General features: G+C 48.9%; 1 protein-coding gene across 8 annotated transcripts in view; it reads left to right on the forward strand.

Annotated features, from left to right (window-relative positions):
- Positions 1-25,681, forward strand: part of Cux1 (cut like homeobox 1) — a 331,747-nt gene that overhangs the window by 287,500 nt on the left and 18,566 nt on the right. For 4 of the 8 annotated variants that reach the window (XM_051161265.1, XM_051161266.1, XM_051161262.1 and 1 more), the window contains exons 21-24: positions 1,510-1,812; positions 6,209-6,397; positions 11,946-12,210; positions 16,082-18,562. The exons of the other annotated variants lie outside the window; for them this stretch is intronic. In XM_051161265.1, the coding sequence (XP_051017222.1) occupies positions 1,510-1,812; positions 6,209-6,397; positions 11,946-12,210; positions 16,082-16,757 (1,433 nt within the window). In that variant the 3' untranslated portion in view covers positions 16,758-18,562. Of the gene's footprint in view, positions 1-1,509; positions 1,813-6,208; positions 6,398-11,945; positions 12,211-16,081; positions 18,563-25,681 lie in introns of those variants that run through there. 8 annotated transcript variants of the gene reach the window in all.

Below are 25,681 nucleotides of genomic sequence, written 5' to 3' on the forward strand. Positions count from 1 at the left end.
TGGAAATTAGGCCATGGCCAGTCTTTATTCTAGGGTCCCCAAGGCTGATGGCAGTGTGCCAGACTTCACAAGTGACACTAAAGAGAGCCAGGGATGGGGTGGGGGGATTGTTTCACTGGCTTAGTTTTCTTGTTGCTGTGACAAGATGCCTTACAGAAGCAATGTAAGGGAAGTTTGCCCTGGCTCACGGAGGTTTTGTCAGCAGGAGTGTGAGGTGGCTGCTCACATTGCAACCGCAGTCAGGAAGCAGACAGAGATGAATGCTGGGGCTCAGCTCTCTTTCTCCTCTTTATGCAGGCCAGGACTGCAGCCTGTGGAATGGAACTGTCCACATGCCAGCAGTCACTCAGCCTAGAACCTCCTCCCTAGCATGCTTGAGGCTAGTCCCTTCAACAGTCTGCCTCCTCTCCCACTGGCCATAGTAACCGTCACTTAGAGAGCAGGTGTAGCACTTCAGTGACCACCAACAAGGCACAGATTATTCTAATGCAAGGAACATGTGGTGCCTGGTGGCCTCCACACCAGTCCCCTTCTTCTGTCATTCACATATGGTCTAGATGAGAAAGAGCTTGGTTTTCTAAAACAAGCAGTGCCTGGGGTTCGTGCAGAGCAGACATGCTACCTTTCTTTGGTACCCTTCTTCCTCTAGTCTCAGCACCTCTGGCAGTCTCACACAAAAGCAATCTGATCCTAAGACTTGTCTCCCTGAACCACAAGAGAGACCAACAGCTGAGCACTGGGTTCAAGAGTCTTTGTAACCATACGGCCTCTAGCCTCATCGGCAATTCACCTAAAATGATCTGTCCATCCTTGTATATGCAGGTAGAAGCCAGAGGACACCTTTGGTTCTCACTCTGCAGGCACCACCCACCTTGTTGTTGAGACAGTCTCACTAGCATAGAGCTCGCCGAGTATGCAAAGCTGGCCGGCCAGTGAGCCCAGTGGTTAGCCTGTCTCTGCCTCCCAGTGCTGGGATTGCAAGCATGCACTACAGTGCCTGGCTTTGTTACATGGGTTCTAAGGGTAGAACTCAGATCCCCATGCTTGCAAGGCAAACACTTCACCTACTGAGCTATCTCTCCACCTCCTGTCCATACTTTTTGTTCTGGAAAATATAGAAGAAATAATCACATATATTAGACTCAACCCCCAGTCTCTCTGAATTACCAGAATCATGGGATTTGATTAGAACAAATCATAGCCATCATAATGACACTTTTTTTTTTTTTAGCAAAATGCCCTGATATTAAGTCTTTAGAAACCTTTTATTTGAACCTTTAGTTGATTTTTTTTTTGTCTTTGTTGGTGTTATTTTTGTTCCTTTAATGCAGAAAATTAGCGGTTACACTTAATGAAAAAACTATGAAATAACACAGACAGTCCTGAGGACTACCACACAGTAACCTTCTGGAACAGGAGGTTTAATTATCATTTCCTAAGGAAACAAATCAGTGTACATGGTGAAAGATGACTATTTTCAGCGGCCATTCTTGCTGTGTTTAATTCTAGAAAGCACTCCAAAGACCTCTGCCAGCTGCAGCCCTGCCCCTGAGTCCCCAATGAGTTCCAGCGAATCTGTGAAGAGTCTCACCGAGCTGGTCCAGCAGCCCTGTCCCACCATTGAGACCAGTAAAGAAGGCAAACCACCAGAACCCAGCGACCCACCCGCCTCAGACTCCCAACCCACAACACCGCTGCCTCTCTCTGGACATTCAGCCCTCAGCATCCAAGAATTAGTAGCCATGTCTCCTGAGCTGGACACCTACGGCATAACCAAGAGGGTCAAAGAGGTGCTGACCGACAACAACCTCGGTAGGTCCCCATTGCCGGGTCACCAGCCATCCAACTGGTTACTGTTTGAAGCCTTGGAAGGGTAAGGGAGGGGGCTGCAGGCTGAGCCAGCCAAAGGCTCTAAAATCTCCCTGCATCCAAGTTTTTTACATTGCCACAGAAAGCTGTCATACACAAAGTTCATAAAAGATTAAAAACAGAAACCTCATGTTTTAAATTTGATTTTGTACTGGACTACATAAATAACTGTCCTGAATTACAGGTTGGGCATACCTGAATGCTAACAGTATACTTAAAGAACCTGGTCCTTGGGGCATGCCTCAGAGGTAGAGCACCTGCCTAGAATCCCCCAGTGAGGGGCTGGGGTGTGGCTCAGTGGTAGAGCACCTGCCTAGAATCCCCCAGTGAGGGGCTGGGGTGTGGCTCAGTGGTAGAACACCTGTCATGAATACTTGAGACCCTGAGTTCCAACACCAGCAAGAAAGAAAGAAAGAAAGAAAGAAAGAAAGAAAGAAAGAAAGAAAGAAAAGAAAAAGAAATATCTTAGTTTGAATACTAGCCTGCTCACTGAAATACAGGAGTCAATCCCAGCCCCTCCCAACATCTCTTAGAAGATAGCCTATAAGCCAGAGCAGATGAGGTGGCCCACAGAGAGAGGCCTCCTGCATTAGGACATGCCCAGCAGAGCCCAGTTTCATGGTGAGTAGCAGAGAGATCAGCTGAATCCTGAAGTTCTTTTAGGGACATCAAAATCAAGGCCCACTCCATGTTCCTTCACTATGCCTGCTGTGGGGCAAGGTATATGTGCACTGTGAGCCAACCCCTTGGCAATGCTGGCTTGATCCTGCCTCTCACAGGCTGATGACTCTCACCAAGGCCCCTGCCTGGCAGCTTGAAGCCATCTAATGCTGCTGCCGTTCCTTCTGCTGCTTTGCAGTACTGAGTTGGTCATCCTCTCCTGGTGTCGACCCCAGGCCATATGCTGTGTACATGTTGTGGCTAACCTGGGCTCTGCCTGAAGTGGCTTTATGAGGCTTCCTGTCACTGCTGGATGGGAGCTGCTGTGGCCCTTAGAACATTAGGTATCTTGCCCTTCTTATGCCATAGCCACCGTGCTTCCTCAGAGCTGAATTGATCAGTCGAGCCCGCCTGGGCAGGCATGGCAAGAAAAGGCATGACTTCCCTGCAGGTCACGTGTCCCCAGGAGTCCCAGGCAAAATGTCAATGAAAGGAGCAATACTAGGACAACCCCACAGAGAGGCGGGAGCCATACAGCGCCTTCAGGAGGGACCCGCATGCCACACCTTTCCCAGGAGGAACGAGACAAGAGGAACATTGCTGTTGAGCTTGGAGTGCGAGCTCAGGCTATAAAGTGCTTGTCATGCAGCACTGAGTTCAATCCCTAAAACGCAAGTTAAAAAAAAAAAAATATTAAGCATAGTAGGGCATGGTGGTGCGCGCCTTTAATCCCAGCACTTGGCGGGCAGAGGCAGGTGGATTGCTGTGAGTTTGAGGCCAGTCCAGGACAGCCAGGACCACAAGAGAAACTCTGTCTCGAGAAACCTAAAATAAAACAAAAATAATAATAATAATAATAATACAGGGTGAAAGCCAGAAAAATCGCTTGGTGAGTAAAGGCACTTGCTGCCAAACCTGATGCTCTAAGTTCAATCCCTAAAACCCACGGAGTGGAAAGAGAAAACCTACTTTTATAAATTATCCTCTGGCATACATGCACATGCACGCGCACTCGCGCGCGCGCACACACATATACACATTGCTACTGAGTTTCAATGAAGTCTGCCAGTGACTTAGAGTCTGGAGTCAGGCCCAGCCGTCATCTTGAGTTCCCCACATCCCATTTGTGCAATGTATTGTCCAAAACAGAACACAAGGAAAAGGAACATCCACTGAGAACAATTGTAATCGTTCATTCATAAAAAGATGAAAATTTAGCTGCTGATTTGAGAACAGCCCAAAGCCCATATGTTCATCGGTTATTGAAATGTGGAAGGATTCCTACACTTGAGTCATCCCCTTCTTCTCAGACTTGTCACGAGTCCAAGGAAGCAGGCCGATCGCTCCTGCTACCCACTCCTAGATAGAAAGCATCCTTCCGTGTAAATGTTGAGAATAGCGAAGAAAAACCTCCTTTCAAACTGCCAAGTTGTAAGATCACAGTTTGTAAATGACAAACACTGGAGCCTCCCTCCTCCTTGGCATCACTAACCAGCTTCCATCCTCACTGGAGAGTTGGCTGGCATGGGTTCCATACAGCAAGAGCAGTACCCTGCTGGCCTGCAGAACTTCCCAGTGCTGAGGAGGACCGGTTATCAACCTGAGAGACTTCCAGGAAAGCCTGGAGCCCACCACCTGGGCTTAGCAGTGAGAAGCAGGTTCCTTAGTGGCTCTAACTGGCCCTAAGGTTTGTGGGGAGTGATCTGCCTTCTCACAGGCTCCTTGATGTAGCTGGAGACACGGATTGGCCAGCTTCAAGCTGCATCGGGCAGCAGAGACGACCTCTGCCTGGTCAAGATTTAGGTGCTCTCCCAACTTAACCTTGTGGCCTGGCAGGTTCAAACACTGTACCACTGCGCCCCACTCCCAGCTCCTCACTTTGGGATTCGAGGCAAGTGCTCTACTGCTGAGCTATACCTTTGATCTAGTATATTTAAGTTTAAAAAACAAAACAACAACAAAAACACCTAAATTTGGCTACATGCTCAACCATGTTTATAGTATACAGTGCTACATCATTTTCTCTGGGTGTTCTGTAGTGTTCTCAGTTCACAGGTGAGGACGTTACCACGGATAGCGTAAGCCAGCCTCCATGTTCTCTAGCTGCAGTTCTTCCCAGCATCCTATGTTCCAGATGCTGTGTTAGACCAAACAGTGGCCTTTCCGGTCCCAAGCTCCACTTCCACCTAGTAGTTTCTGTTCACTCAAGCCTTTCCCATCAGTCCATGTGGGTCATAATAGATTCTGATGTGTAGCTTTAAGAATGGCAGGGTGGTGGTGGCGCACACCTTTAATCCCAGCACTCGGGAGGCAGAGGCAGATCTCTGTGAGTTCGAGGCCAGCCTGGTCTACAAAGTGAGTCCAGGACAGCCAAGGCTATCACAGAGAAACCCTGTCTCGAAAAACGAAAAAAAAAAAAAAAAAAAAAAAAGAATGGCAGCTCTCTCCCCTCACAGAGGAATGGCTTTCATAAGGAAACAAACTCTTTTTGTATGCATGTGTGTACCTCTGGGTGTATATATATGGAGATCAGAGGTCAATATGGACTGTCTTGCTCAAACACTTTCTACCTTAGTTTTTTGGGACAGGACCTCCCAGTGAACCTGGAACATACTGTTAGGGCTAGCCTGGCTGGCCATCAAGTGCAGGATCGCCCTGCCTCCCCCTCCGGAGTCCAGGAGCTCTGTGCCCAGCTCCTTCTGTGAGTGCTGGGATTCTACTCTGGTCTCGTGCTTGCACAGTAAGGGCTTTAATGATGAGCCATCTGTCCCAGCCTTCACGCCCTTCTTTTAACACAGTGACACACAGTGCAGGCTTGGACACTCTCGTGGTCTTCACGGCCACCTGCCCTGTGATCACCCAAGGCAGGCTGCTCGCCCAGCTTAGAAGAGAGGAAAGCAGTGAAGATTTGATCTTCTCTGAGCCACACTCAGCAAAAGCAGCTTAGACTGTAGAAGCCAGTGAGCCTCTCACATCAGAAGCTCCCAGGCTTCTCCCTCCTGCCCAGGGGTCAAGTGCCTGGTCTCTCAGCAAGGCCCTCCTCCTTGCTAATCACAAAGGACACCCACTTGGCCTCTGGTCAGAAGTTGCCTGAGAGTTCAGCAACTGCCTCTCCATTTTCTGGGCCTGTGTTTTAGGGATTTCACAGCCTCTACCAGATACTGCAGGTGTCCATCCTCAGTTCACCTGGCTCCTGGGAGCTTTTCTTTTTCCTGAAGCTATTGATATGTAGCCCAGCTGCCCTAAAACTGCTGATCCTCTTGCCACAGCCTCCTGAGAGCTAGAACTGTAAGAGTGTATCACCAGACCTGCTACTGGAGGCTTTCCTAAAAGCATAGTCATGTGTCACATACATGTAGAATGCAAGAGTATTCTAACTTCCTTGCTAATGAGCCTGTTAGAACACAAGTGGAAGGAATGGTTCAGTACTGAGGCTGTAGCTCCAGGGTGCAGTACCTGCCCAGAATCCACAAGAAGCAGGGGGCGTGACTCAGTAACAGCTACTCACTTCACATACACAGAGCCTTAGACCTACCACCAGCCCTGTAAAAATAAAGTGTTGCTGGAGGCCAGGCCTCCACTGTCCAGACTATGGGCCTTCAAACCATGTGTCTAAGTTCAGGTTCGTGTTACCTGCTTGCCACTGTGTTAGTGACCATCTCTCACATCTGCTTTCCAGGTCAGCGCTTATTTGGGGAGACCATCCTGGGCCTTACCCAGGGCTCTGTCTCCGACCTCCTTGCCCGCCCAAAGCCCTGGCATAAGCTCAGTCTGAAAGGACGGGAGCCCTTTGTCCGCATGCAGCTGTGGCTGAACGACCCCAACAATGTGGAGAAGCTGATGGACATGAAGCGGATGGAGAAGAAAGGTACCTTCCCGCCTTCTGCCACCCAGGCACCACACCATTGACACATATGCCCTTTCTGGAAGTTTCCCCACAGAGATGGGGGCCGTGGGTCACTGGCCCCTGTTCTGCGAGGTAGAGACCATAGTTTAGATGAGTATCAGCCAGTGAGTAGCTAAGAGGACAAGGAAGACTTATCCCTCTTTGGGACCAAGAGTCTGAATAAAGACCTGTGGCCCTTGGGTGCATTGCAGTCTGTGGTAATAGCTTATTTGCTGGCTGCCTTTTAGCTCGTTGACTACATCATCTGCTGTACATGTACCTCACGCTAAAGGCCCGTGACGATGGTGAAAAGCTCAAAATATTTACACTGATAGGCTGGGATTGTAGCTAGTTCATGGAGTGCTTGCTTGGCATGCATGAGACTTACATTAAACCCCCAGGGCTAGGGGAAAAAAAATTTTTAAGTGTATTTTGAACCAGGAATGCTAGCACAAACTTGTACAAAAGAGGCTGGGGCTCTAGCCTGGATGGCAGAGTGCTCCTCTGGCATGTATAAAGCCCTGGGTTCCATCCCTGATCCTGGGGACTAGGGAGGAAGAGCTGTGGTCATTGGTACCATGGTCTGCCACACTGGGACCTCAGGGTGTCCCTGCCCATCAGCAGTGTGCCTAAACAGTAGCTCTCCACCATCAAGGGCCACCTCAGCTGGCTCCGGCCCATCCTAAGGTATGACCCAGCCCCATAGCCTCCAGGGCAGTTCCAGGAAACACCACATACACTCCAAAAGCCTAGTGACTTCCCAGGTTTTTAAATTTTAAATTGTGTTAAATTTCAAGCAAAAATACAAAGAATGATAAGAAGAACCTAATTGATGGTGATGATGATAATGATGATGTGTGGTCCTTTAGAGCCATCACTTGGAAGACTGAGGCAGCAGGGAAGGCTATAACCCAGCTGTTCTTAGCATGCACACTGCCCTGGGCTCCATCCCCAGCATCACTTAAACCAAAGATGTGGGTTTTAACCTCTTCAGTGGCAGCACTGGGCATGGAGGCAGAAAGATCAGGAGTTCAAGGTCATCTTTGGCTACCTAGTAGTAAGTCTCAGGAACTCTTAGAGAGAAGGAAGCAGGATACATAGCCTGCCTGGGCTACATACAGAATGAGTAGACCAGACGGAGCAACTTCAGTGAGACCCTAGCTGAAAGACAAGAAGTTGACAAGCAAAAAAAGCTAGTAAAAACTGCTGCTGAGTTTCAACAGTCCCCAGTACTTACAAGATAATATTAAAGTGCCCCACTTCCAGTCAAAGCCAAGACCAGCCACCCCAGGTGTGACACCAGGCCACCTCCAAAGCATTCATTCCCCTGTCCCCTCAGGTGTCAACAGAGAGGTTTGTTCATCTCTTCCCTTTCCCCATCCCAAATTAGATGTTGCAGGCTTTCCAGACCTCCAGCTTCCTTCCACATGGGCTCTGGTGCCATCTTGTGTCACAAAAGTGTTATTGTCTCAATGGAGTTGGGGCACCCTGGCTCCCCAGAATGGCTGCTGAGCCATTCACTAGGGCTACTAGTTTTCTCAAGCAACTGGGCACCTGACCTGTCAATGACATAGCAGGAGCCACTGCCTGGTTCTCCCCTCGGTATCTGTGATAACTGTCACTTCCTAAGCATCTAGAGCAGCGGTTCTCAGCCTTCCTAATGCTACCGCCCTTTAATACAGTTCCTCATGTCATGGTGACCCCCAACCATAAAATTATTTCATTGCTACTTCATAACTGTGATTTTGCTACTGTTATGAATCGTAATGCAAATCTCTATGGTTTTGATTGTCTTAGGTGACCCCTGTGAAAGGGTCCTTCAATCCCCAAAGGAGGAGTCATGACCCACAGGTTGAGACCACTGATCTAGAGGTTGCCTTACTCTATGGCCTCCCTTTCTTTGCTATTTCCATCTCTCTCTCTCTCTCTCTCTCTCTCTCTCTCTCTCTCTCTCTCTCTCTCTCTCTCTCTCTCTCATACATATGACAGTCTCTTGTGGCCAAGCATGACCTTAAGCTCCCGATCATCTATTCTCTATCTGCAATATGTAGCCCAGGCTGTCCTGGAATTCATGGTGGTCCTGCCTTTGGGAACCTACCACCACATCTGGTTTATGCAGTGCTGGGAATGCACCCCTCCACTGGGCCACACCTCCAGCAGTACATCTCAACAGTGTCCTCAGTAATAAAACTGCCCAGCACAAAGCCCTCTCCTTATAACCAGAGATGATGAAAGTACCAACCTCTCCAGAGGGCAAGGGTTAGGAAGAATGGAAGTAGTCAGGTAGTTATGCAGTAAGTGGGAATCATTCACTTGTATTCCTTTAGAACAATGCCAAGTATAATGGCACCCTGTAATCCCAGAATCCATAAGCTGAGGACCATGAGTTGCAGGCCCCCCTGGGCTACATAGTTAGTTCCCCGCTAACCAGGGCTATTAGATATTGAGAAAATGGGAGAGGGCTCAGTCCTTGCAAGCAAGAGGACATGAGTTTCAGCCCGGAACATACCTAAAACAAACAAAATAGTGGGGTGTGTTAGCACACATACCTTTAATCCCTACAGGGAGGCAAAAGCAGGTAGATCACTATAGTTCAAGGCCAGCCTGGTCTACAGAACAGCATAGTAAATTTCAGGACAACCAGAGCTACATACAAAGTTGTCTGAAAAAATATTTAATTTTTTTAAATAAAAAATGACCAGGCATGTACCTGTAATTCCAGCAGAGAGGAGATAGAAAGACAGGTGGGTCCCAGGAGCTCCCTGGCAAGCCGTTTAACCTATTAGATGAGGGCCAGACCAGTGAGAGACCCTGCCTGAAAAACAAAAGGAAGGAAGGGCTGAAGCAGCTCGGTGCTTGAGAGCACTTGCTGCCCTTGAAAAGGACTTCATTCAGTTCCCAGCACCCTCATGACTTACGCCTGTAACCCAAGACCCACAGATTCTAACATCTCTTTTACTGCACATACTGTCCTGCCCTGCCTCACACACATACACATCATTAAAACAAAAAGGGAGCAACATCACTGGAAGTGGTCTTCTGGGGCATTCTACACACATGAGTACATGTCCTATACACACACAGAGGGGGAGAGAGGTGTGGCAGTTCCTTGCTAAAGCAATCTCAGTGGTTTGTTGACTCCAGACATTATTGGCCATAACAGATACACACAACAGAGAGGCCACACAGTCTCCAGAGCCTCAGTTCCACCACTGTCCTTCACTCATTCGCCCATATGCCAACCCTGAGCAAGATCTCATCCTCACAACCCCTCCCCACCCTGCCTCGATGAGTGAAAACATCTCCATCATCTGTCAATCACTACATTTTCTCAAGCCAATGGCCTTCTTCCATCCCTTGCTGTGCCTCAGCCAGGAAGTGACCACATGGAAGACCATCCTGGTCAGTCCAGCACCTGGCTATCAAGTTCTTTGATCTCAGGATGGAGAAAGGGGAAGAGGCTATTTCCTAACCTCATCCAACCCAAATTCTCCCACCTTCCAGATCCTAAACTCAGACTCCTGATTCCCCGGCCATCCTATATCCTGCCACCTTTCTCTGCTCCACTTAGCTAGGATCACCCCTGGATTTTTGGCATCCCTTTCTTCCTTTCTGGCCATAGTGCTGTTCTCTCCTACTCCTCCAGCCCTGCTAGTACTGTGTCCCAGCCACTCCTCTGTCGGTTCCCCTGGGATGCTAGGTACCCGGACCATCTCTAACAGACTAGTGCCTTTAACTTCTGCAGGGTCCCCAGTTCATGCCCCATGATGGCTCTGTAATCTTAATACTTGTTTTCCATCACCCACCTCCCCAGTCTCTGCTTCCTACAGATAGACAGACAGCTTATCCTACAGTCCCATCTCTGTTCCCTCTGTCCCTTCCTCCTGGCTCAGGATCCTGCCTCAGTCAGTCTAGCCACCTAGGTTCCTCCCCAATGCTTTCTTCATAGTCTCTCTGCTCATCTTAGAGCTTGTTCTTTATCTTTGTGGAGAATGGTTGGGACTGAACCCAGGGCCAGTGTGTAGTAAGCTCATTCTCTACCACAGAGCCACACTCACGTCATCACTAAAAAGCCACTCCTAGCCCTGGACCTCCCCTTGTCTTGCTTTTCTTTCCATTTCTTCCTTTCTTTCTTCCCCTTCCTCCCCTTCCTCTTCTCCCTCCCTCCCTTCCATGCCTCCTTCCTTGTTTTTAAGACTGGGGTTTACTGTGTAGCTCAGCACAATCCTAAAATGATAATCCTCCTGCTTCAGTCTCCTGGAGCCACTGCTTTTTTTCAGTTCAGGTTCCTGGCACACACTTCACTGGCCACCCCTGCTTTGTCCCTTCATCCTGTGCTGCCCAGCACGGTGGATCCACTCCCATTCTCCAGGGCCTTAGTTTTCCCCATATTACCAAGTCCAGAGTCCAGCCTGGCCCTTCCTAACATCCCTCTCTCTGGTGCTAGATGCTGTTGGCTGCTCTGTCCCCTCAAGGGGACAGCCCTTTCTGTGACACCATTGGCCCCTGGCTGTTATATGTCCCTGGGCCCTTCTTAGCTTCTCTCTGGAACTGTCCTGTAATGCTGTGCTGGAGTCTGCCAAGGTTCTATTTTGATGTAACTCTGTCTCAGCCTTTGACTTCCATTACCATTCTCTTCTTCCTCTTCTTCCCTTCCTTCCTTTCTTCTCTATTCTATGCACTCTCTTTCTCTTCACAAGGTCTCATATGTCCAGGCTGGCCTGTAACTATCTATGTAGCCAAAGATTACCTTCAACCCCTGACCTCCTGCCTCCACCTCTCAAATGCTAGGATCACAAGCACTCACCACCACCTTGTCTTGGGTTTCCATTTTCTAAACAGCCTCCTGTTGCCTTCGGTTCCCTAACCTGTGTTTTCTAGTTAATCCAACATCATCCTTCAAGATGATCTTGAAATATCCTTTCATCTGGAAAGTCTCTCAGGCTTTTCCAAGCTCTATCTAGTGATCTCCATTAGTGCCCCTCCCAGGTGCCCAAGTGTCCCTGCCAGCAGTGTAGTCATCAACATGGATCTTTCGGCAGCCCTCAATGAGCTGTCAGGCCAGGGATAGGTGGGAACCCACGTGACATCAGAGTAGGCCTCCGTATACACCAAGGACAGACAGTGGTTCCACTGCAGGGTTTTATTTGGGGGCTGTTTGGTTTAAGGGTTTGTTGTTTTGTTTGTTTTTGAGTTTAGGGCTCAAACACAAGGTATCTTATATGCTAGACAAGCACTCTGCCACAGAGCTACACCCCAGCTATTTGGCTTTTGGGAATGTTTGGGGGTTTGTTTGTTTGTTGTTTTATTTTGATACTAGGTCTCAGTATATAGCTCAGACTGGCCTCAAACTCATGATCCTCCTGCCTCACCTTCCTCAGTGTTTGGATTGCATGTGTGCCCTACCACACCCAGGCTATAAGTTTTTCAGCATCCTGCCCTGTTTCCAGGGCTGAGGCTTTGGTTTCCCAGGTGTCCCTGAGTTCACCTCTCTCTCTCTCTCTCTCTCTCTCTCTCTCTCTCCCTGCAGCCTACATGAAAAGGCGACACAGCTCTGTCAGTGACAGCCAGCCCTGTGAGCCCCCCTCTGTGGGTATCGACTACAGCCAGGGCGCCAGCCCCCAGCCACAACACCAGCTGAAGAAGCCTCGAGTGGTGCTGGCTCCAGAGGAAAAGGAAGCGCTGAAGCGAGCCTATCAGCAGAAGCCATACCCGTCACCAAAAACGATCGAGGAGCTTGCCACACAACTCAACCTGAAGACCAGCACCGTCATCAACTGGTTCCATAATTACAGGTAGAGCCTCTCAAGAGCCCCAAAGCCCAGACCCATGAGAACCCACCTGACAGAGCGTGGTGTAGCCCTCGGTCCCTGAAGGCAGACCCAAGGCCAAAGCATTGTTGTGCAGTATGAACAGCTAGGTAAAGGGACTGCTTCCTGTCCCACATGGCTGGCCTCTCAGTACTGAGGAGACTTTTATTACGTGTGTGTGTGTGTGTGTGTGTGAGAGAGAGAGAGAGAGAGAGAGAGAGAGAGAGGTGCAGGTCAGAGGACAGCTCTCAGGATTCAGTTCTCTCCTACCACCTTACAGGATTCTAGGTCTTTCTAGATTTGTCAGGTCTGTGTGCAAAGAGCCTCGGTCTGCTGGTTCATCTTGTTGGTGGTATCATCATCATCATTTTAGACAGTGTCTCACTATGTTGCTTTGTCTGGCCTGTAGGCCAGGGTAGCCTTGAACCCAGTACTCTACCTCCCAAGTACTGGGGTTAAAAGCCTGTACCACCATATCCAGCCTTAAGGATCTTTTTAAAAAGAAAGCTAGTTCAGCTAGTAAAGGCGTGCCACCAAGCCTGACTACCTAACTTGACCCCTGGCTCCCGCAGTGGAAGGAGGGAACTGAATCCACAAGTTGTCCTCCGACTTCCATACACATGCCATGGCATATGACTTTGTCTACAACACACACATACATACACACACACACACACACACACACACACACACACACACACACACGCACACACACACACACGCAAAAAGCAATGAAAACAAAACCAAGAACAAGAGCGTTCAGAAATAGCCTAGGTCTGGGGTGTGGCCTGGTAGTAGAGCTCTTGCCTAGTATCCACCAGTGAGGAGCTGGGGATCTGGCACAGTGGTGCAGCTCTGTTTGACATGGCCCTGCTTAAATCCCCTGCACCCTACAAAGCTTTTCTAGATATCAAATCCAGGGCTGTGGCAGTGTGGTCAGTGGTGGAGCTGAGCACAAGGCCCTGCACTCTGTCACTAGCACACAAGCAAATTAGTTAAAATTTAGGAGGTAATGCCAGGCATGGTGCATATACCTATAATCCCAGTACCCAGAGGACAGCAGGAGAACGGAACATTTGAGTCTAGCCTGCCCTCCAAAAGTAAATAAATAAATGTATGTCCTCCAATCAGCACTCACACTCAGGATCAGTAGTTCTACCTTGCCAAGAAAAGTCCCACACACCCACCAAGGAAGCTGGTATATAAGGCCAGATCCTATACTATCCCTTTGCCACTTCCAGCCTTTCACCTGGCCTTCTCTCACTCCGAAACTGTTTTTAAAAAAAAAAAAAAACTGTCATGGTGGTAGACAACTATAAGCCCTGCATTTGGGAGACTGAGATAGGTAGTTCCAGGCCAACCTGGGCTACATAGTAAGGTCCTATCTCAGAGAGAAAGCTTGAGAGCAAATAAACTCAAAAGACAACATTTATTTACCTGAGTTGTGTACCTAGCAAATGGCAAAGCCAAATTTCAGACCCAGCATATTTGCATCCTATTTGTAAGACTTAGCTTAACCAATCACCTAACCTGCCATCTCCTAACTGGGCTGAGCAGAACTGGATGCTCACCCCCACTGGCATCCTTGCTGCCCTGAGGCTGGAAAACTGATCATGAGCATAGCCAGCTTCCCATCACAGCTCCAAGGACTGGCCCTCCAGGTCTCAAGTTCCTGAAGCTACCCTGGGAAATACACATGGGTATTTCTGGGGCTTATCGGTACCTCACTTTTCTGACTCACAACTTTAAAATCTTCAGGACAGGGCCTAGGATGGCTCAGCAGTTCAGAGCACTGGCTGCTCTTCCAGAGGAGCCACACTTGGTTCCCAGCACCCACATGGCGCTCACAGCTGTCTGTAACTCCAGTTCCAGAGCATCTAACACTCTCTTTTGGCCTCCATGGGCACCAGGCATGCATGTGGTATATATACATACATGCAGGCAAAACCATACAAAGTAAGGAAATGTTAAAAACAAACAACCAAACAAAAAAAGCTAGGTATAGTGGCACACGCCTTTAATCCCAGCACTGGGAACCAGTAACTATGGACCAGGTAACTAACTACCCCAGGGTTCTCATACCTTGAGCCAAACCCACCCGCCCCTAAATCAAGCCCAGGACCCACCTGTGCATTCCCTTAGCTTTGCCTTGTAGCACAGGCCTATACCCCAGCTGTTCAGAAAGCCGAGGCAAGAAGACTTAAAGTTTAAGGCCAGCATGGTCTACAGGTTAAGTTCAAGGGAAGCTTGGAAAGACCACATCTTAAAATTTAAAAGTTCAGTAAGTGTTAGGGGGAGCACTTGGCTAAAATTAGTCAGGGCTTGGGGCGCGGCTCAGCTGCCATGTGTTGGCTTAGCATGCTTAAAAGCCCTTAGTTCAGTCCCCCAATTATTTCTTCCATTCGGTAGTAGTAACAAGAACAACAAAATCTTAGCCGCGTGCAGCCCCAGGGTTTTATGGAGTGCCACTTTCTGCAGGACACCAGGCTTGGTGCTGATTCACCCAAAGATGCTTTTCCAGCTGGACATTTACATATTATGCTGGCTTGTTTGGAAGACACACTTAGAAAGTGGGCTGGCTGAGCGGAGGACTGTGGTGGGGGCTGGGTTACTTAAGGGCCCTTTGTGAAGGAAGCAAGCTGTCCTGGCATTCGGCGCCTCAAACCACCTGAGCACGTCCCCACCTAAAGCTGGGAGAAGCTATAGCAAAAACTTGAAGTTTAAAAACCAGCCCAGTGGCGCACGCCTTTGATCCCAGCACTGGGGAGGCAGAGGCTGGCAGACCCACGTTAGAGTCAAGCCTGGTCCAGGATAGCCAGAGCAGATAATGAGACCGTGTCCCATGCATACACATACAGGTTGTGGATTTGGAGAGATGCTTCAGCGGTTAAAAGCACTTGCTGCTCTGCCAGGGGTTTGGTTCCTAGCACCTTACTTATATAGTGCCTCACAACTATCTGTAACTCCAGCTTCCGGAGAGCCAATCCCTCTTCTGACCTCCAAGGGCAGCAGGCACACAGATGCAGGCAAAACACCCATTCACTTTTGTGTTGTTGTTGTTGTTGTTGTTGTTGCTTGATATACTAAAAGCATATATGTAGTCTCCTTCCTACTTGACCTGCGGACTCTATCCCACTGAGCCTGCTTCCTTCTGAGTGGCTCCTAACTACAAGATTCCCACGTTGGGCTACATCCAATAACTGCCTTTCCACTGAAGTTTCATTTGTTTAGTCAGTGAACCATGCACACACAGAGGGGAAGCAGCGGGCTAATGGAGCAGCAGAATAAGATGGAGATGGAAGAAATGGGCTAGTCAGTAACTACATGATGGAATCCCTGCTCAGGAGGCTGAAACAGTGTCCTAGGTTTGAGGCCAGTGTGAGTGAGCCGCATGACAAATTCAAGACGATCCTGGTCTGGAGTTACATAACAAGACCCAGTCTCAAAAAATAAAATAGAGCTGCGATGTCGAGTTGTAGCAGTTGGTAGAGCGCCTCCCTGGAACAAATACTGGGCCTCTGTCCCCAGCGCCACATAGACAGTCGTCGTATACACACTTGCAACCCCAGCACAGAGGCGGGGGGTGGGGTGGAGCCTGCGGGACTGAAAATTCAAGGTCACTCTTGGCTGATTAGCAAGTTCAAGGCCAGTCTGGGATACAGGAGACCTTATCTCAAGAAAATTAAGTACGTGGTAGAGAGAAGCTGGCATCGCCTCAGAAGCAGGTTCTAGACAAGGGAGAGGGGCTCCTGACCAGGGAGGAATAGGTGGGCAGCGACGCAGCTGGTGATGTGGGCACAGGTGACGCCAGGCCTGTGCACAAGAACCTCACGGGCCCTTCATTTGTGTCCCGCAGGTCTCGGATCCGCAGAGAACTGTTCATTGAGGAGATTCAAGCCGGAAGCCAGGGCCAGGCCGGTGCCAGCGACTCACCTTCGGCCCGAAGTGGCCGCGCCGCACCCAGCTCGGAAGGCGACAGCTGTGACGGCGTGGAAGCCACGGAAGCCGAGGAGCCAGGTGGCAACACAGTGGCCACCAAGTCTCAGGGAGGGCCAGCAGAGGTGGCCGCAGCCCCGGCTGACCGGGAGGAGGCGACACAGCCGGCCGAGAAGGCGAAGGCGAAGCCACTATCCTCGGGGACCCCAGGGCAGGACGACGGTGAAGACGCGGGCCGGCCTAGGCCACCGCCCGAGGGTCTCGCCAACGCCCCGGCGCCCGTGCCAAACCTCGCCGCACCCGCGGCCGGAGAGGACGCCGCTACCTCAGCCACTGCGCCGGCCATGGCCACCGAGGCCCCTGGGGCGGCCAGGGCGGGCCCTGCCGAGAGGAGTTCTGCGTTGCCAAGCACCAGCGCGCCCGCCACCGCGCCCGCGCGAAGGCCTAGCTCACTGCAGAGCCTCTTCGGCCTGCCCGAGGCGGCGGGCGCCCGGGACAACCCAGTACGGAAGAAGAAGGCCGCCAACTTGAACAGCATTATCCACCGCCTGGAGAAGGCCGCCAGCCGGGAGGAGCCCATTGAATGGGAGTTCTGAGGGCGCCGGGCCTCCGGGCCTGACCAGCCGGGCCTCGCCGGGCCTCGCCGGGCCCACGTGGCGCCTAGCAGGTCCCCCAGGCCTAGTCAGCACTGGCTAGTGGTGGGCCGGGGCAGGCGGGTGGTGGAGGGCGGTGCCGACCCGAGGCCTGGACGTGTTGCGCACTTACCGCCCTGCGGGCCACAGGGCAAAATCGCCATAGGCCAAGGTGCATATAGAAAACAAAGGAGCATTAAGCCCAATCTATGTCGTGTTTTCAAGGAAGAAAACGGAAATGTGTAGTCGAGCTTTTTTGTACCCTGAAGTGTTTTGTTTTTTGTTTTTTTTTTTTTAATTGCCCTAAGTGATTTCCACAGGTTCTGGAATAACTCTTTACAGCTTTGCCTTGCGCCCTCCTCTTTCGTGTGGGCTTTAAAAAAAAAAAATCAAACCCACATATTAAAAGGGGGCTTTTTATCTGCCATCTAATGGCTTCAGAGCGATAATACACTATTATCTTCTTAAACCAGGAAGGGGGGGATTTTTCAGAAAAATTAAAAAAGAAAGTTTTTGTAGCTGTTCAGTTGCCACTAAGAGATTGCACAGTCAAACCGACTCTAAACACACTAGTTTGGATTCCTAAATATTTTCAAGAAAAGAATCTTCTCGTTTGAAACTTTGAATTAAATAAAACACATTTACTCCACATATTTTTTAACAAAAAAGAAAAAAAAAGAAAAGTCACATCAGGAAAAATATCTGATTTTGTGGTAGCTGACGTAGTGTTTTCTTGTACGTAAATAGAATCCTGACATGTAGTGTGCACATTGATCCATAGCTTTAACTGACTCTGGGCTTTTGCTGGCCAGAGTCTGTTTAATACACTCCATTCTAGGCCAAATCAGGACAAAAAGAAAGATCCGAATCTAGGTATTTTATAATCTGCTTTTTAACCTCTAACCGCAGAGCACGCTGATCAGACCTCATATCTCGGAGGTTTAGGAGACAAGTTAGAACTGTAGCTTGTACCGGTTCCTTTTATTTTATTTATGGTGTCTATGTCTGTGTTGGCACATCTGCGCATGTGCAAGCGTCGAAAGGAAGGAAACCGTAGGCCCGCAAGGTCACAGCAGTTAGTCCCTCGTGTGCAGGCAACTGTCTGCTCATCTTTCCTTGGCACAGAAGGCGCCTCACCTCACGCCACTCTCCAGGGCACCTGACGGACTGAGCCCCCCAGGGGAAGATGCTCCCTGGGCTTGGGCCGGGCTGGCGCAGCCATGCGCACACTCTCTTCCTCTCTCTTCTCCCCGTCCCCTTCCCACCACAAGCACTGATAACCCTATCTATTCGTGGGAAGCTTCCTTCCCTGAAGAAGAGAGAACGCAGCAGTCTGGGCTCTTCCCATCTTTGTAGAGACAGCCCAAACTCACCAAAATGGTGACACTCTTCAGTTCCAGACCAGACCATTGGCCCTTCATTCATTTCTCCTCCCACAAGGTTTTTTTATGCACAGTTTAGGGCAGTCTAAGTACAAATCAAAAGTCTAACTTGTCTCTTGATTCCTCCCGTTGTCTATGTGTATATGCGTGAGTATAGAGGTGGATGAAAGTGTGCGTGTGTGTGCGTGTGCAATTTTATACGTCTGTGTATTTTCTTAAGTACCTGTGCACACATAGAGTGCATTACTGCCACCTTTTTCAATAAGCTGGTTTATCAGTCATGGCTTCTACAGGTTTTGCTAATTTAGACTCCTTATTGCCATATCTTTAAACTAACAATAGATGATTTCGGTATATATATCTTTTTTTTTTTTTTTTTTTTTTTTTTTTTTTTTTTTTTTTTGCTTATTTATAGGTGCTGTATTTTATTATCTGATTGTTAGGAAGGGATGAAAGGGGCAAATATTCTTTAGAGGGATAGACTGCCGGCAGTATTGGGTATAATTTACAAGATGTAGCTGTCATACTGTATATTACTGATTGAAAACTTTTTGACCGTATTGTGTATCATTGAAACTTTTGTCTTAGGTCAACATCTTTGGATGACATTTTAATGGTGCATTCATTATTTCTTAAGTTTAATTAATTAATAGTACTTTTTTTTTTTATTTGGGAGGGTGGGAGGGAGTTCTAATTTTAAAGGTGTCTCCCGCTATTTCACCTCAGTGTGCTTGTTATTCCTTAGCTTGTAGGCTTTGACTGTCAGATGTGAAACCACATTTCTTGCATGACGTTTGGAGCTTATGTATTTTCATTCATGGTCTTTGAACCTGCAGCTGCAAGCCCTTAGTTGGAGTTTTCACAAACCATAAGAGTCAGGACACTAAAGACAATGCCTTTTCATGGCTGAGAAGTCCCCAGGAGGCTCTAGGAGGCTGGGAGGCAGGCCCCTTGTTCTGTCTGTGTATGGCTGCGTCACCTCTGCTGCGCTTGAGAGCTGGGTCAGTAAAAAGAGAATTCACCGTGGAGGGACAGAAGGGGGAAACATGAAGTCACGCTGGCTCTGTGCCAAGACGTTGAGTGAGGAAGAACTCACCCTCAGCAGGGATTCATTAGGGACAGGAGGAGCAGTCACTGGTGGGATCATGGTACCCCCTCCACAGAAACCTCAAGGGCATCTCTCACCGTGGGTGACGGGTCTTACCTAATTTTCACTAGAATGAGAGTTAACAGGCCTGAGGAGGGTACTGAGTTAGTTTTAAAGGCATGACTGTTACTTAAGCACAGTGTTAAATCTGAGGAAATGGAAGTTGAGATTTTTTTTCCCATCCTAGTAGCCACACGGTAGCAGTCTAAGACAGCCTTTGCTCTTCCAAGCAAGTTACTCATTTTTGTTTAGTTTTTGAACTAGGTTCTTGTCAATTTCTATCCTGTCTCTTGTACCAGACCCCCGTCTGGGTGCTCAATACAATCACTTGGTTAGGTTTTTGCTTGAGTTCTGTATTTGTATTTTCTCTTATTTATTATTATTGTCGTTATTTTAATTGAGATCCCAACTTGATGGTGTTTGGGGTTAAGCTGACACTGTCTGTAGTCTTTCTAAGAGCTGCCAGTAGACAACACAGAAACCGAGAGGAGGCGGGCTTGCATCTCCCTCCTCATCAGGTCCTCCCTCCCTTCCCAGTTTGAGTCCAAGGGTTCATCTTTCATCTTGAAAAGCAATATTCAAGTGCCTTGAACAGCGCTCCCCCCGTGTGGTGACCTTCCGCTGGCTGAAGATCCAAGCAGTAGCTCCCACAGACAGCTAACCATCCTCTTTTACACTCTCTCAGCTTAAAAAGCTGAATTGTACTTCTCCCCCAAGAGAAAACGGCTCCATATAAGACACTAAAGTTTCATCCCAAGCCACCATTCCATTGTAAATGCCTGTCTTTTTAAGTAGAGGCAGCAATCCCTACTAGGTATCATGCCATCACCCCACTGGCTAAGTGGGAGCCCACCATAAAACTGGGGTTCACATCAGGCCCCTAGACACCTATTGCTTCATGCCCATCTACAGTGGCATCTACAGTGGCAGGCACGTGGGTTCACTCTGACCTGGCTCCTAGTCACCTCCTCCCTGAAACTTTAGGCAGTCAAGATGTCTAACCTCTAGCTACTAGACCTCACCGTTTAAAAAAAAAAAAAAAGAATGCAGACACTTAGCTGATCAAATTTTTCCTAGCTAGCCACCTTGTAAACTATCAGAACTCAGTGGCTTATGACTGCACCCTGGGTTGGAACCAGGGTAGACTCCCTGGCAAAAGAGGACAGCCATCAGCCTTCTGATAGATGCTTCTACTTGCAGAGCTCATGTGTCCCCTTGTTAAGCTTCCCTCCGATCATCTCTTTCCTCCCTGTTTCAAATCAGATCTGAGCTGGGCAGTGGTGGCGCACGCCTTTAATCCCAGCACTCAGGAGGCAGAGGAAGGCGGGTCGCTGCCAGTTCGAGGCCAGCCTGATCTACAAAGCTAGTCCAGGACAGTCTAGGCTACACAGAGAAGCCCTGTCTTGTAAAACCAAAAAATAAAAATTAAATTAAATTTAAATAAATAAATAAAATCAAGTCAGATCTGGTAGATGGCCCAGAACACAGCAGAGCTGTGAGCGGAGTGTTCCTCTGGGCCCTTGCGGCCAAGAGAGTCCCTACCTGTTGCTACTCCATAAACCCACATAGCCCATCTGCCCCGCAGTAGGGCCAATGTCATGAGCAAGCTCAGTAGGAAGCAGCTTGTGGCTGGTACAAAGGGGGCACTTTCTAAGCACCAGCTAAGCACCCTCAGGTTGTGCAGCTATGAAAGCCCCAGAAGTGGGGAGCCAGAGTACTGATCAGCAGTGTCTCAGATGCCCTCCCTGCCACAGCAGGCCTGGGTTTCACTGTCCCTCCTGAGCTGTATTCTCTCACACAGCACGGTTCAATGGACTAGGCACCCTATGGAATGGTTTGGTTCCCACCACAGGCTTGTGTTTTCCACGTGTCGCTGCAGGTACCTGCAGTCATTCCAGGCCTGTCCCCTCAGGCTGTGAGCCATCCTTGCAGAGGAGATAGGATAAAGCAAAGGCTGGGAGCACGTGGTGGGAGTGGACCGCTCTTGCCTATGTTACTCCTGCCCCTTCTTCAATGTCTCCCCTCAATCTGTTCTCTTCTACCTCACCACTTGATGTCATTCAGAACTGTGAGGCAAGTGGCCTGGGAAGAGGAGGAGGAGGAGGAGGAGGAGGAGGAGGAGGAGGGTTAGGAGGCTGCAAGCTTGATAGATCGCCTCAACGTGGCAGGTGGCCTTTTTGCCTCCTTCCCCCAGTACATCCTGAAGTGGTGTCTGGGGTCTGCTAAGCACAGGGATTTTCCTCGCGGCTTCCAGCTGTTCTGGAAACTCCAGCAGCTGTTGGGTCTGTAGGCGGGAGTGGTCTCCAGGATCAGCAATTCTTGTCTTTTGCTCTGCCTTTCCAAACAGCTGTCAGACTCCATCACTGCCGTTCCTTTGGTCCCAGGCTGGCCCCAGACTTCACCAGGAAGTGTGGTTGTCCACACCTTGTCTCTAGCCCCAAGACTTTTCTGTGAGCTCAGCTTTACAAACACAGCTGTGTCCAGGACAGGAAAAGTCAGGTGGCTTTCTTTCCATCCTGCATGCCTGGTCTTTACTTCCCAAAAGAGCATGCCAGTTTCTGTTCCATGTGGGAGAAAACCAGCTCCCAGGACAGCTGGTAGATCTGGGTCGTACCTGCTCTGGTGACCAAAGTGTCCCAGTAGGACATGGGGAACTTTTGTTTTGTTGTGTTGTTCCCCTCATGAATGTCAAACTCACCAGGCACAGCTACCGCTGCAGTTTCTCTGGGGCCTGACTGAGTCAGAAGGCTTTATGGCCACCATGGCAATTCTTGTCCCAGGTGGCCTGAGACTAAGTGGCTTGGTTCTATCTCCCAGAGGTGCTGCCCACCAGTCTGACCAGTAAACTTGCATGCTAAGAGAATGGGCAGACTTGAGAAATTTTTTATTCTTCTCCCTTCTGCCAGCGGTAGATGGGAACTAGCAGGAAAGCTCCTCGGTAAAGGATACAACCCCAGGACCTCAGGCTCAACCAGTGGAAGAAGGGAGGTCAGGAACAGCAAAGGAGAAGCCAGGATTCCCCAGTGCGCTGCTTGAGGGCCTGCTGCTTCACCCTCATGCCGGCCCCTACCCTTCTCTTCCACCTCCCCTCCAAAGATCCCGTGGCCACGTCTTCAGTGGCATATCAAGTTTTCATTTTTGGATGAAGTGACATTTTAGCTTTAACAAGACATTTCCAAAGCTCCTGGTCTCCTTTGAAATGCTGACTTTAAAAGTTCAGCATTGTTGCCAAGAATGAGGGGGAGGTGGGGGCTAATGAGAGAAAGACATTAGATTATGCATGAATGTGCACGCCCCGTCCCTTGGTTACTCAAATTTCAAATGCCTTTAAGTTGCTTTTCATAGATGGGTTTAGTTTGCTCATGTTAAGTAGTCTGTTACTGTAATTTTTGTAGTGTTCTGGCTTTAATTTCTACCACAAATATGCTATGTACTAAGCTTTCTGTGATCAGAAAGGAAAGGTGCCTTAAATCCCAATACCACGCCTCTATCCCTATGGAAAATATATCAGAAGCACAGCGCCAGGAAGTGTTGGTACTTCCGTTGGCAAAATAGGACACCATTCAGCAAGACACATCCAAGTGGCACGGGGCTGCTTTCATTTGCTAATTCTTTTTTTTTTTTTTTTTTTTTTTTATTCCCTCCCAACCCATAATTATCTTTCGTTGTTTGTTTTATTTTGTGTAGTTTGCTTTAAACAGGAAGCACTTAATAGATGGCTCTGTGTCGAAGCTCTGTGCAATGGAGATCGTGTTGCTTTTGCTTTTGGGGGGGGGGGGTTCGTTTTGTTTTTCTTTTCGTTTTGAAAAAGATAGCGTTATTGCACACCAAATGAACTCCTAAGTAAGCTTTAGAACCAGGATCGATTCGGGTCGTGGATGGGTATGTTCACTGTAGTTCTGTGTGTTCATGAACCGACGGGCAAGCTGGCCTGCGATGGCCACAGAGGCTCAGTTCTGAGCCCTGGGTCATGGCTGCCTGGGTCCCAGCAGCCGGGAACCCCACAGTCGACCCTTGAAGCACTTAACCCTCTCTTTGTGGAGATAGACCGACTGCTACTGATCTGTCAGCGTACTCGAGGGTGATTATAAAAGGATGTTTCTTTAAGAAAGAAAAAAATATTTCTATCCTCTTCTAATTTATTATTAGGTTAACATTTAAGTACTTATCAGGAGTGTGTTGTTTTGTGTTGTTGTTGCGAATGCTTTTTGCTGTCACTCCAGTGGTTACTGTCCCTTCCTCCCCACCTCTCTTCTCCCCACCCCAGAGTCCAAAAATGTCTGGGGACCTGCGGTGTGTGGTGTGAGGGACAGAGGGGAGTCCTCCAGCACAATCAGACACCTATCTCCCTGGTAGCCACTCCAAACCTGGCGGTCTCTACATATCTTAACTGTTGAACCAAGAGAGTTGATGAACAAAGCTACCCATGTCAGGCAGCACTGGGTGGGAGAACTGCTCCCAGAGGTGCTGCGGTGCAGTGAGAAAAGCCAAGTTCAAGTTCCCCCAAAGCCTCCTAGAGCCTCTGTTAAGACTTCTGGGTTCATGAAGGTTCGGCGAGCCTAGAGCAGGGGAGAGGCAGGCAGTGTGGCCAAGGCCATCACCTTGAGCTGGAAAGTGGTTTCTTGATGGTCCCCACGGTTGCCATGTCTTTGATTTTCATTGTCAGTTGTCTTTCCTTATATTCAAAGTCTCAGCAGCATCTTTCAAGGCAACAGGTCTTTCTTAGCACTGGAGGTGGCTGGAGAACCCACACCTAGGTTGGGCTGAGAGAACCCTTTACCCTCCCATGTCATGAAAAGTGAAGAAAGGATTTTCTATGGCTGGAAATATAGTCAGCAAGAAACCCCCATTGTTTGTTCAGTGGAGGGTATGTGTGGTTGGCCTCTACCTGGAGCCGAGCAAACTTAAAAAGGAGGCTCACCCCAGGGACAGGCTTAGGGGCCTGCTCATCCCCTAGGCAGGGCCGGATACCTGCCTGAACCCCAATCCACATTTCTTTCTGTACTGTATCTTTCCCATTCTCTGAAATTGAGGGGGGTCCCTACCCATCTCTTCAAGAGTAAAAGTCCTCTGATAAAATTGTCCCAATCCCCCAAGGGTTTTTATTTTTCTTAGTCTATGCATTTCTCTCTCTCCATCACTCTAGTGCTCTCCTCCCACCCCACCTCACCACAAACACACACAAAATAGACATCTCATGTCCCACCCTCTGAGACCACCCCTGCCTCAGAAAAATGCCGGACATTTTGGTGACATGAGAATACAATTAAAAAAAAACCCTTCAAGCATTTTGAGAATAGCTTGTCATAAGCTGACAGTGGGGAGGAGTCAACTCCGTGGTTTTCCCTGAGTCCCTTCCCACGGAACAAGAGACCTAGCTCTTTGCGTTTGTGCAATAACTACTTGCTAGGAGAGCGGGTAGCACCACCCTCCTCTAGACTACTAACACACAGCACAAGACACATGTCAGCCCTTCCTGCCCCCCCACCCCATGTGTTACATTTTAGCAGTATTTACTTTTTTCTGTCAGGCACTAAGTCTTAGGTGTTTATAGAGCTTGTGTGTTAATACAATCACACTTTTTTTTTTTTTGAAATTTTAATCTTCACCAAGACCCAATTGACCAAAAAGAAGTGAGAGGAAAAAAATTGTAAAAGATGTCTCTCTCTCTCTCTCTCTCTCTCTCTTTTTTTTTTTTTTTTTTTCGGTTGTTGGTGTGTGTGTGTACAAATAGTTTTGAGAAGCCTTGTGTTGCTGTTACCATCTCCTATTACGTCTTGATTTTCTTGTGATTTGTTTTCGACATTTAAGAGTTGGTCCCGGCTGGCGTGGGGGTGGGGGAGGCACCCGTCGGCCCCTCAGCGTCGTCCCTTCTTGTCTTTGGTTAGCCATACGAAATGTTTGTTCTCTGCACTGTCCAACGGTCCCTATTATGATACGGAGAAGCAATATCACCGAAGCTCACACCATGTATTATTATCCACTAGCACCCTAGGTGTGATAATTGAAGTAAATATCTTTTATACAAACACAAGCGCGTGTGGGCTGTTTTTTATTGAAGATTTCTCCGTCCTGCAGAGCAGCGGCAGCCTTTTAGACACAGGTCCAGTGGGCACCTCAGGAATCGACATTCACTTCCTGCCTACCCTGTCGTCACACAGCTCCCAGGCAAGGCTGGGAGAAGCCTGGATGTAAGGGAATTGGCTGTTGGCAGCTTCCTGTACCCAGTGAGAGCAACCAAAAGGCCTGCCTGCTTACTTGTGTCACTCCCTGCTCCTGTATCTTTGAACCAAGCACTCACCCTCTCTGGCATGTGCCTGCTTGCTGTCACTGTGAGGGGACACTCTGACCTCTTCTGC

The sequence above is a fragment of the Acomys russatus genome, chromosome 19, assembly GCF_903995435.1.
Source record: "Acomys russatus chromosome 19, mAcoRus1.1, whole genome shotgun sequence".
In the NCBI taxonomy this organism is placed as follows: domain Eukaryota; kingdom Metazoa; phylum Chordata; class Mammalia; order Rodentia; family Muridae; genus Acomys; species Acomys russatus.